The sequence below is a fragment of the Drosophila hydei genome, unplaced genomic scaffold, assembly GCF_003285905.1.
Source record: "Drosophila hydei strain 15085-1641.00,03,60 unplaced genomic scaffold, DhydRS2 tig00000001-arrow-pilon, whole genome shotgun sequence".
Classification (NCBI taxonomy): domain Eukaryota; kingdom Metazoa; phylum Arthropoda; class Insecta; order Diptera; family Drosophilidae; genus Drosophila; species Drosophila hydei.
Window position 1 is genome coordinate 10,650,526 of NW_022045643.1, and position 11,975 is coordinate 10,662,500.

The 11,975-nt window shown below is 41.6% G+C and overlaps 4 protein-coding genes across 4 annotated transcripts in view; all 4 read right to left on the reverse strand.

Moving 5' to 3' along the window:
- Positions 1-491: 491 nt before the first annotated feature.
- LOC111593135 (protein arginine N-methyltransferase 8-like) lies at positions 492-1,594 on the reverse strand. The gene is made up of 2 exons (XM_023305735.2): positions 1,168-1,594; positions 492-1,098 (listed from the first exon to the last, which is right to left on the reverse strand). Exons 1-2 carry the CDS (start codon positions 1,542-1,544, stop codon positions 492-494), a joined length of 984 nt encoding a protein of 327 aa, XP_023161503.2. The 5' UTR covers positions 1,545-1,594.
- Positions 1,595-2,417: 823 nt separating this feature from the next.
- LOC111593115 (probable methylenetetrahydrofolate reductase) lies at positions 2,418-4,382 on the reverse strand. Its single transcript, XM_030224388.1, has 3 exons — positions 3,580-4,382; positions 3,412-3,512; positions 2,418-3,004 (listed from the first exon to the last, which is right to left on the reverse strand). The coding sequence occupies exons 1-3, from the start codon at positions 4,229-4,231 to the stop codon at positions 2,591-2,593; spliced, it is 1,167 nt and encodes a 388-aa protein (XP_030080248.1). The 5' UTR covers positions 4,232-4,382; the 3' UTR covers positions 2,418-2,590.
- Positions 4,383-6,308: 1,926 nt separating this feature from the next.
- Positions 6,309-8,277, reverse strand: LOC115483195 (probable methylenetetrahydrofolate reductase). Its single transcript, XM_030224389.1, has 3 exons — positions 7,473-8,277; positions 7,305-7,405; positions 6,309-6,897 (listed from the first exon to the last, which is right to left on the reverse strand). Exons 1-3 carry the CDS (start codon positions 8,122-8,124, stop codon positions 6,484-6,486), a joined length of 1,167 nt encoding a protein of 388 aa, XP_030080249.1. The 5' UTR covers positions 8,125-8,277; the 3' UTR covers positions 6,309-6,483.
- A 2,149-nt stretch (positions 8,278-10,426) lies between these two features.
- Positions 10,427-11,975, reverse strand: part of LOC111601129 (methylenetetrahydrofolate reductase 2-like) — a 1,801-nt gene continuing 252 nt past the window's right edge. The window contains exons 1-3 of the mRNA XM_023317585.2: positions 11,413-11,975; positions 11,245-11,345; positions 10,427-10,877 (exon numbers count right to left, since the gene is read on the reverse strand). The exon at positions 11,413-11,975 is cut by the window's right edge and continues 252 nt beyond it. Of these exons, the coding sequence (XP_023173353.2) occupies positions 10,464-10,877; positions 11,245-11,345; positions 11,413-11,975 (1,078 nt within the window). The 3' untranslated portion in view covers positions 10,427-10,463. The remainder of the gene's footprint in view (positions 10,878-11,244; positions 11,346-11,412) is intronic.

The following is an 11,975-nucleotide window of genomic DNA, read 5'->3' on the forward strand; positions in this document are numbered from 1 at the left end:
TATTTTATATAAATATTTTCAATACATTTTCGATACGAGCTTATTTAAAATATATTTTAATTTAGTTTTGATCAATAGTAAAATTCTTAATTTATATTTAATTATATGTAAAACATAAATAAATACATATTCTATGTTATATTATAATATTATATTATTAATACATATTTATTTTAAGCTATCATTATAATTACTATGTATTCAACTTTATTTAGTTTTTAAAATACATAGATTATCGATTATTCATATAGTTAGAATAAGGAAAAAGGATCCTATTGGAATTATATTATCTTAAATTATTACATAAATTCATATTTGAAATAATATGTAATTGTTTAATATGTTCCTTATGTAAATAATGTAAAAACAAAACATTTTTAGTTCTTTCTAATATTATAAAATATATCTATTTCTATATATATAACTCATATAGGTCAAGTCTTATAATATACATATATAAGTTGAAAGATTTTAGTGATCTTCAATATCAGCTACACAGCATCCGGCCCTGCCTGCATGCGATAGATTTGCTTATGCATTTGAACTTGAACCAATTCATTCGAGAAGCTCCAATCGATGTCAAAATCCAGATGACGTACGGCCCTCTTCACCTGAAATGTACCTTTCACAACATCTCTAATGCAGAGTGGGAGATGAGCATCGATGTGGAAGAGCGCTTGCTTCCATTGGGTAGGCGGAGCACTTGGACTCGTTGTAATTGGCTTTAGCTTTGGGAAACGAAAGTCAAAGTAGAGCACAAACCATTTGGCCAGGGATTGGCGCAAGGCGCGCAGCTTGAAGGGCACAGTGAAGCTCAGCTCGTGGCTGCTTAGCGTGCTCAGATCGAAGCGACGCAGCAGCTGCCATTGGGTGATCACCTGAGCAGCATCCAGGCAGTCGATAACAGGTGTTTGTTGCATGATTCGCCAAGCAAGACGCAAATCGAGGCCGGAGTAACGTGTCCAATAGTCTGGCAGAGATTGCTGCTCCCGTGGCTGGTCTGCTGCTACCATATAGAGATTGGCCTGGTGAGGAAATATGCAGCCACCAGGTTTGAGCCATTTGTCCCGGGCATATATCACAGCCTCCAAAGCGGAGCTATACATCAGACAAGCGCTAAAAGTGTAGGCAGCACTATAGAGAAGCTTACCAGCTGACCATGCTTACCCCATCCACTTGGAGATGATGATGTCGACTGGGGGCAGCTGTAGTTGCTGCACATTTTCTTGGATCACCTCGATCACATGCTCCATTCGATTGTGCCTCACCAGCTGGCGCGCGACTTGGCACACGGCACTCGACTCCACGGCAATTACCTTTGCAGCGCCCTGCTGGGCCGCCCACAAGGAGAGCACGCCACTGCCACAGCCCACTTCGAGCACTGTGGCCTGATGAAAGAGTTCCGCATTTGCTTCGATAGCTGCCTTGTAGCTCAGCATAGTCACCTCGTCCTTTAAAATATGTTCGTGCTTTAGCAGAAACTCCGCATAGGTCGCAGCAGAGATCTCCTCGACTTCAATTGTCCCTTTGGTGCTTCTTAACATATTCTTATTACAGATTGCAGCAGTTGCATTATTTTCGAAGTGCGCTGAAAGCGTTGCCAGACTGTAGTGCATTTTAAATATAGAATGCCCTGCATATCGAATGAGAGGCTAAATACATCGTTAAGTAAGCATGGCACAGAAGAGAGAAAAGAGGATAATTTTGCACAATTCTAACGGTATCTGCTTAAAAGCAAAGCGCTAAAATCAATTGACAGTGGTTTCGAAAACACTTGTACCACAACACAAAAAGTGAGCATTGGGTTATGGGCATTATATCTTTTACTTAATTATTTAAATAATTATGCATTTAATTGATTTTATTTCAAACAAACTGTGTTAACGAATTTAATTTTTTTAATTAATTTTTAATTTTTGGATATATTTGCATTCAAGTGAACTTCAATGAACAAATAATGTGTATAAACACTTTACTGCCATACTGTACATAGGACATGTAGAACAAAACATTTTTCAACAATGCGTTTGACTAGCTCATACTCTCGCTTCGCCAACAAGGAAGAGCGCTGAACGACATAACATAAGCTTAGTTAAGTAGTGGAGGTAATCGGAACTTTGTGTTTCGGTTTTTTTCCTTACATGAAATTTCGCTCTCTCTAAAGTATGCATGCATGTGTGTATGTACATGTACGGTAAGTGCTTTAAATTTTCAGCTACATTTCCCTCCTTTTAAAACGAGCGGCATTGCAAATTTGTCAAAGATTTCAGCTATCTTATATAAAGAGATCTTTTATGCATAGATTATTGATATGAAGGGTATTTAAGCGTCGAAGCGCTTGGTATTTTGAAAGCGTGTTCGTATGTATGGATATGTTTCGGGTTAGTGATGGAATTTTATATCGATAGTTAAGCCTTTCTTGTTTTTTCCATACACTTAATGCATTTTATTTTTATTTTTATTCTTTCTCTTTAACCTAAACATTGTGATCATCTCTGTTTAAACTAAAAATTTTGATCATTAGTGAGTAAGTAAAATTGGCTGACTTTTGGCTATACATCTGCTTGCGTCATATGGAATACGAATTTGATTAAGAATCTCCGCAAGCTTCCCGTCGCGTTTCTTTCAATATGCCCATCTGCCGCAGCCTCTTTAACACTTCGTACACTCCGCCAAAGCGATTCATCGCATAAAACTGAATACCATACACGTCTAGCTTGGCGTCCAGCACCTTCTGAATAACTCCTAATGCCAATTGGACAAAATATTCGCGCACTTTTGCATTGTCACTCTCCACTTTCCTCAGCTCGGCACGTTCCTCCGCAGGCAGCTCGATGCCTGTGATCGATTGCATTATCTGATAGGATTTCAAACTTTCGGGCACTCCCACGCCCACCATTATGGGCGTAACGATGCCTTCGTTGCGCACGCATCTCAAATATTCGACAATCATCTCGGCCGTGTAGCACATCTGAGTCATTATAAGATCCGCCCCGTTATCAATCTGCAAAAGTGAAAACAAATACATATAAGACTGAAGCTGATAAGCGCAAATAATTGTCAGAGCCGAGCTGATAAGCAACTATCGTATAAGGTTAACGGGTTCAAAACAAAACCGATCTCCTTGATAAGGACGCGATTAGAAAATACCCTGTACGTAGTACTCAGACAAGAGCTGGGCTATTGATATATCATTTCAGAAATTCTGTTTATACTGAAAGCCATATACCCAATGGAGTCTCAGGGGAAAGATATATCTTTAATTAATTCATCCATTCGTTAAACCCACTCAAATCATCTATTATACAGGGTATATTAAGGCCATGTTACATGCTTTTTCATAGCACCAAAGCACCCATGCACCACAAATGCACAGGGTATATCAAGACATGTCTTTCGAAGAGCTCTTACCTTCTGCTTTAAGTGCTCTAAGTGTATTAGCATATCGGAGCTCCTCCTATCCGAGCCCACGTGGCACAGCGGATATCCCGGAATGGCAATTGTTAAGTTGGCTGTGGCAAGAGGAGAAAGCGTCTCAGTTATGAAGCTCAGTGAGAGAGGGAGAGGAAGAAGACTCACACTTGCGAGCACGTCGAGCATGCTCGACTAGCTGATACCCGTAGGTATAGAACTGACTATCGTCCGACCTGTTGCCTCTCACTGCCAGCAGATTCTTAAAGTTGAGAGCGAGAAACTCATCGATGCGCTCCTTGGTCATCATGTAGATGCTGAAGTTGGGCATGGCCGGTATATATGGCTCCAGGTGCCGTATCATCTGCAACGAATCCACCCGCTCCATGGGCGTTACATCCCAATAGTGGCACAGCCACACGATGCTGATAAGGGCGGGCAGAATCGGCTGAAACCGGTTGAAGTCCACGCAGGTGAGCCTGCCACCGCTCTGCGCGCTTATCTCAATGCCATAGAAGAACTCGCCGCGCGCTACCTTATCCGACACCAGGTCCGAGATGTACGGCTGCTCTCCACGCCCGGCCAGTTGCTCAGGTGTGAACTGAAAGCAGTCCAAGAGCCTCTTCGACAAATCGCCACCAAATCTGCGCGTTCCATTCGGCTCTAAGGCGTGCATAGCCAACTCAATGTTCACTCGCGCACTACGGGCTAACAACTGATTACGTCCAATGAGCTGAGAGACGCGATGCTGGGCGATTGTCCTTACGTGCCGGAGAAGCAGCGCTGCTGCGGTTTGGTTTCGGGTCCCGTTGACACACATTGCGACGCCCGATAGCTCCGTGCACGAATATTACCTCGTCCTCTACTTTAACATACACAATATTCGTACTACTCAACTAGCTTCTCTATGTGTGCTACGCTTTATTCTAACGAACTGAGTTCGAGAAGTAAAGGGGTTTTTTACTTCCCAATATTTTAAAGAGGCTATAAATTAAACGGCATTGTGTAACTAGTATTCGCATGCCTTGGACTGAGCGAGAATGAAAATTCCGGGTATAATGGTTTTGCTGAAATGTGTGAAGTAGGCAGGAGAAGGCGTTTCCGTTTGTATAAAATTGAAGTGATATTCACTAGGAAAAACAGTCGAGTCGACGGTCTGTTTGTGCGTCCTTCTGTCGATCTGTCTGTCTTCCGTCAATCCTTTTGTCTGCCTGTCCATCTCTCTATCCGTACTTCTATCTGTCCGTCGTTCTGTCTATCTTTCCATCAATCCTTGTCTCTACCTGTCCTTCTGTCTGTCCGTCCATAGTTATGTCAGTTTCACTCTCTCTCTCTCTCTCTATCCGTCATTTTGTCTGACTGTCTTTCCGTCCGCTTTTCTATCTGTTCGTCCTTCTTTCCGCATTCCTGTCTTTCCGTCAAATCTTCTGTCTGTCCGTCCTTCTCCCTGCCTGTCCTTCTATCTTTCCGTTCTTTTGTCTGCCTTTATTTCTATCTGTCCGTCATTCTGTCTGATTTGACGCCAATCCTTCTCTCTGTCTGTCTTTCCGTCTGTCTTTCCGTCAATCCTTCTGGTCATTCTTCTGTCTGTCCGCCAATTTTGGAACTTGTAACATCTTGAGAAATCAAATTTGTTACGTAGTTCCCTCTATAAGTCTCGCAGATCACGTTTGTCTCAAATGATCGATAACTTTTCCCGTTTCCATGTAATCGAGCTTCAGCTTGTAAATCATTTCTCTCACATCTTTGCAGCTAGAGCTTCCCAATTTTGCATTTCTTTTCATATGTATCTGCTTCTGTTTTGAATTCTTTAATACTACATTCCACATATTCAATATGGCTCATTTGCTGAAAGTTCCTTTGGACTCTGCTAAGTAACACAGAAGTTATGAGAGCAAACATTGGGTCAAAAGGAACTTTGAAATGCGTCAACCCTACTTTGAGTTCTATTTATAGAATTGCAATTGCGAGTGACGTGTGCTTGGGACTTGTCAGCTGAGACTTGAGTTCTGCATAAGTCACTTGAGCAGTTACGGAGGGCCGCGTGTGGTAGGGGCATGGCAGGTGAGTGAGACATGGGCAATAATATATATTTCTTTACTCGTATTTGATTTGTCAGACATGAGTTCGAATCTTATAGATGAAAGTGTTTCCGTTAGTCGGAAATAATTGGTAAGTTAGATACAGATAAGTGTGAGTGTGAGTGTGAAGATAGAACGTTAACTGCTTACATGGGACGAAGATCAAGGTATTTCCCAGTCGGGCATTACCACCCAAAGCTCTCTAATGCATTAATCTAGAACAAATATAAGTTAAAAGATAAAAACAAATATAATAATAATAATAATAATAATGATAATAATAATAATAATAATAATAATAATAATAATAACAATAATATTTGATTATATTTACAATAAACTGTATTAACGGTAATAATTTTTGGATATATTTGCATTCAAGTGAACTTCAATTAACAAATAATGTGTACAAATATTTTACTGCCATACTGTACACAAAACATTTTTCAACTCATACTCTCGCTTCGCCAACAAGGAAGAGAGCTGAACGACATAACATAAGCTTAGTTAAGTAGAGGTAATCGGAACTTTGTGTTTCGGTTTTTTTCCTTACATGAAATTTCGCTCTCTCTAAAGTATGCATGCATGTGTGTATGTACATGTACGGTAAGTGCTTTAAATTTTCCCTCCTTGTAAAACGAGCGGCATTGCAAATTTGTCAAAGATTTCAGCTATCTTATATAAAGAGATCTTTTATGCATAGATTATTGATATGAAGGGTATTTAAGCGTCGAAGCGCTTGGTATTTTGAAAGCGTGTTCGTATGTATGGATATGTTTCGGGTTAGTGATGGAATTTTATATCGATAGTTAAGCCTTTCTTGTTTTTTCCATACACTTAATGCATTTTATTTTTATTTTTATTCTTTCTCTTTAACCTAAACATTGTGATCATCTCTGTTTAAACTAAAAATTTTGATCATTAGTGAGTAAGTAAAATTGGCTGACTTTTGGCTATACATCTGCTTGCGTCATATGGAATACGAATTTGATTAAGAATCTCCGCAAGCTTCCCGTCGCGTTTCTTTCAATATGCCCATCTGCCGCAGCCTCTTTAACACTTCGTACACTCCGCCAAAGCGATTCATCGCATAAAACTGAATACCATACACGTCTAGCTTGGCGTCCAGCACCTTCTGAATAACTCCTAATGCCAATTGGACAAAATATTCGCGCACTTTTGCATTGTCACTCTCCACTTTCCTCAGCTCGGCACGTTCCTCCGCAGGCAGCTCGATGCCTGTGATCGATTGCATTATCTGATAGGATTTCAAACTTTCGGGCACTCCCACGCCCACCATTATGGGCGTAACAATGCCTTCGTTGCGCACGCATCTCAAATATTCGACAATCATCTCGGCCGTGTAGCACATCTGAGTCATTATAAGATCCGCCCCGTTATCAATCTGCAAAAGTGAAAACAAATACATATAAGACTGAAGCTGATAAGCGCAAATAATTGTCAGAGCCGAGCTGATAAGCAACTATCGTATAAGGTTAACGGGTTCAAAACAAAACCGATCTCCTTGATAAGGACGCGATTAGAAAATACCCTGTACGTAGTACTCAGACAAGAGCTGGGCTATTGATATATCATTTCAGAAATTCTGTTTATACTGAAAGCCATATACCCAATGGAGTCTCAGGGGAAAGATATATCTTTAATTAATTCATCCATTCGTTAAACCCACTCAAATCATCTATTATACAGGGTATATTAAGGCCATGTTACATGCTTTTTCATAGCACCAAAGCACCCATGCACCACAAATGCACAGGGTATATCAAGACATGTCTTTCGAAGAGCTCTTACCTTCTGCTTTAAGTGCTCTAAGTGTATTAGCATATCGGAGCTCCTCCTATCCGAGCCCACGTGGCACAGCGGATATCCCGGAATGGCAATTGTTAAGTTGGCTGTGGCAAGAGGAGAAAACGTCTCAGTTATGAAGCTCAGTGAGAGAGGGAGAGGAAGAAGACTCACACTTGCGAGCACGTCGAGCATGCTCGACTAGCTGATACCCGTAGGTATAGAACTGACTATCGTCCGACCTGTTGCCTCTCACTGCCAGCAGATTCTTAAAGTTGAGAGCGAGAAACTCATCGATGCGCTCCTTGGTCATCATGTAGATGCTGAAGTTGGGCATGGCCGGTATATATGGCTCCAGGTGCCGTATCATCTGCAACGAATCCACCCGCTCCATGGGCGTTACATCCCAATAGTGGCACAGCCACACGATGCTGATAAGGGCGGGCAGAATCGGCTGAAACCGGTTGAAGTCCACGCAGGTGAGCCTGCCACCGCTCTGCGCGCTTATCTCAATGCCATAGAAGAACTCGCCGCGCGCTACCTTATCCGACACCAGGTCCGAGATGTACGGCTGCTCTCCACGCCCGGCCAGTTGCTCAGGTGTGAACTGAAAGCAGTCCAAGAGCCTCTTCGACAAATCGCCACCAAATCTGCGCGTTCCATTCGGCTCTAAGGCGTGCATAGCCAACTCAATGTTCACTCGCGCACTACGGGCTAACAACTGATTACGTCCAATGAGCTGAGAGACGCGATGCTGGGCGATTGTCCTTACGTGCCGGAGAAGCAGCGCTGCTGCGGTTTGGTTTCGGGTCCCGTTGACACACATTGCGACGCCCGATAGCTCCGTGCACGAATATTACCTCGTCCTCTACTTTAACATACACAATATTCGTACTACTCAACTAGCTTCTCTATGTGTGCTACGCTTTATTCTAACGAACTGAGTTCGAGAAGTAAAGGGGTTTTTTACTTCCCAATATTTTAAAGAGGCTATAAATTAAACGGCATTGTGTAACTAGTATTCGCATGCCTTGGACTGAGCGAGAATGAAAATTCCGGGTATAATGGTTTTGCTGAAATGTGTGAAGTAGGCAGGAGAAGGCGTTTCCGTTTGTATAAAATTGAAGTGATATTCACTAGGAAAAACAGTCGAGTCGACGGTCTGTTTGTGCGTCCTTCTGTCGATCTGTCTGTCTTCCGTCAATCCTTTTGTCTGCCTGTCCATCTCTCTATCCGTACTTCTATCTGTCCGTCGTTCTGTCTATCTTTCCATCAATCCTTGTCTCTACCTGTCCTTCTGTCTGTCCGTCCATAGTTATGTCAGTTTCACTCTCTCTCTCTCTCTCTATCCGTCATTTTGTCTGACTGTCTTTCCGTCCGCTTTTCTATCTGTTCGTCCTTCTTTCCGCATTCCTGTCTTTCCGTCAAATCTTCTGTCTGTCCGTCCTTCTCCCTGCCTGTCCTTCTATCTTTCCGTTCTTTTGTCTGCCTTTATTTCTATCTGTCCGTCATTCTGTCTGATTTGACGCCAATCCTTCTCTCTGTCTGTCTTTCCGTCTGTCTTTCCGTCAATCCTTCTGGTCATTCTTCTGTCTGTCCGCCAATTTTGGAACTTGTAACATCTTGAGAAATCAAATTTGTTACGTAGTTCCCTCTATAAGTCTCGCAGATCACGTTTGTCTCAAATGATCGATAACTTTTCCCGTCTCCATGTAATCGAGCTTCAGCTTGTAAATCATTTCTCTCACATCTTTGCAGCTAGAGCTTCCCAATTTTGCATTTCTTTTCATATGTATCTGCTTCTGTTTTGAATTCTTTAATACTACATTCCACATATTCAATATGGCTCATTTGCTGAAAGTTCCTTTGGACTCTGCTAAGTAACACAGAAGTTATGAGAGCAAACATTGGGTCAAAAGGAACTTTGAAATGCGTCAACCCTACTTTGAGTTCTATTTATAGAATTGCAATTGCGAGTGACGTGTGCTTGGGACTTGTCAGCTGAGACTTGAGTTCTGCATAAGTCACTTGAGCAGTTACGGAGGGCCGCGTGTGGTAGGGGCATGGCAGGTGAGTGAGACATGGGCAATAATATATATTTCTTTACTCGTATTTGATTTGTCAGACATGAGTTCGAATCTTATAGATGAAAATGTTTCCGTTAGTCGGAAATAATTGGTAAGTTAGATACAGATAAGTGTGAGTGTGAGTGTGAAGATAGAACGTTAACTGCTTACATGGGACGAAGATCAAGGTATTTCCCAGTCGGGCATTACCACCCAAAGCTCTCTAATGCATTAATCTAGAACAAATATAAGTTAAAAGATAAAAACAAATATAATAATAATAATAATAATAATGATAATAATAATAATAATAATAATAATAATAATAATAACAATAATATTTGATTATATTTACAATAAACTGTATTAACGGTAATAATTTTTGGATATATTTGCATTCAAGTGAACTTCAATTAACAAATAATGTGTACAAATATTTTACTGCCATACTGTACACAAAACATTTTTCAACTCATACTCTCGCTTCGCCAACAAGGAAGAGAGCTGAACGACATAACATAAGCTTAGTTAAGTAGAGGTAATCGGAACTTTGTGTTTCGGTTTTTTTCCTTACATGAAATTTCGCTCTCTCTAAAGTATGCATGCATGTGTGTATGTACATGTACGGTAAGTGCTTTAAATTTTCCCTCCTTGTAAAACGAGCGGCATTGCAAATTTGTCAAAGATTTCAGCTCTCTTATATAAAGAGATCTTTTATGCATAGATTATTGATATGAAGGGTATCTAAGCGTCGACGAGCTTGGTATTTTGAATGCGTATTCGTATGTATGGATATATGTATATATGTGTATTTGTATTTATGTTTTCGGATGAACGTCTTGCCTGCCGTATCTGTAACAACTTCAAAAATTATCCGATTGTTGTTTTTGGTTAGTGGTGGTATTTTATATCGATAGTTAAGCCTTTCTTGTTTTTCACATACATTTATTGCATATTAGTTTTATTTTTGTTCTTTCTCTTTAAACTAAACATTCTGATCATCTCTGTTTAAACTAAAAATTTTGATCATTAGTGAGTATGTAAAATTGGCTAAATTTTGGCTATACATCTGCTTGCGTCATATGGAATACGAATTTGATTAAGAATCACCGCAAGCTTCCTGTGGCGTTTCCTTCAATATGCCCATCTGCTGCAGCCTGTTTAACACTTCGTGCACTCCGCCAAAGCGATTCATCGTATAAAACTGAACACCATACACGTCTAGCTTTGCGTCCAGCACCTTCTGAATAAGCCCTAATGCCAATTGGACAAAATATTCGCGCACTTTTGCATTGTCACTCTCCACTTTCCTCAGCTCGGCACGTTTCTCCGCAGGCAATTCGATGCTTGTGATCGCTTGAATTGTCTTATAGGATTTCAAACTTTCGGGCACTACCACGCCCACCATTATAGGTGTTACGATGCCTGCGTTGCGCACGCATCTCAAATATTCGACTAGCAACTCGGCCGAGTAGCACATCTGAGTGATTATAAGATCCGCCCCGTTATCAATCTGCAAAAGTGAAAACAAATATAAGACTGAAGCTGATAAGCGCACATAATTAACGGGTTCAAAACAAAACTGATCTCGTTGATAAGGGCGCGATTAGAAAATACCCTGGACGTAGTACTCAGACAAGAGCTGGGCTATTGATATATCATTTCAGAAATTCTGTTTATACTGAAAGTCATATACCCAATGGAGTCTCAGGGGAAAGATATATCTTTAATTAATTCATCCATTCGTTAAACCCACTCAAATCATCTATTATACAGGGTATATTAAGGTCATGTTACATGCTTTGTCATAGCACCAAAGCACCCATGAACCACAAATGCACAGGGTATATTAAGACACATGTCTTTCGAAGAGCTCTTACCTTCTGCTTTAAGTGCTCTAAGTTTTTTAGCATATCGGAGCTCCTCCTATCCGAGCCCACGTGGCACAGCGGATATCCCGGAATGGCAATTGTTAAGTTGGCTGTGGCAAGAGGAGAAAGCGTCTCAGTTATGAAGCTCAGTGAGAGAGGGAGAGGAAGAAGACTCACACTTGCGAGCACGTCGAGCATGCTCGACTAGCTGATACCCGTAGGTATAGAATTGATTATCGTCCCACCTGTTGCCTCTCACTGCCAGCAGATTCTTAAAGTTGAGAGCGAGAAACTCATCGATGCGCTCCTTGGTCATCATGTAGATGCTGAAGTGGGGCATGGCCGGTATATATTGCTCCAGGTGTCGTATCATCTGCAACGAATCCACCCGCTCCATGGGCGTTACGTCCCAATAGTGGCACAGCCACACGATGCTGATAAGGGTGGGCAGAATCGGCTGAAACCGGTTGAAGTCCACGCAGGTGAGCTTGCCACCGCTCTGGGCGGTTATCTCAATGCCATAGAAGAACTCGCCGCGCGCTACCTTATCCGACACCAGGTCTGAGATGTACGGCTGCTCTCCACGCCCGGCCAGTTGCTCAGGTGTGAACTGAAAGCAGTCCAAGAGCCTCTTCGACAAATCGCCAGCAAAGCTGCGCGTTCCATTCGGCTCTAAGGTGTGCATAGCCAACTCAATGTTCACTCGCGCACTACACGCTAACAACTGATTACGTCCAATG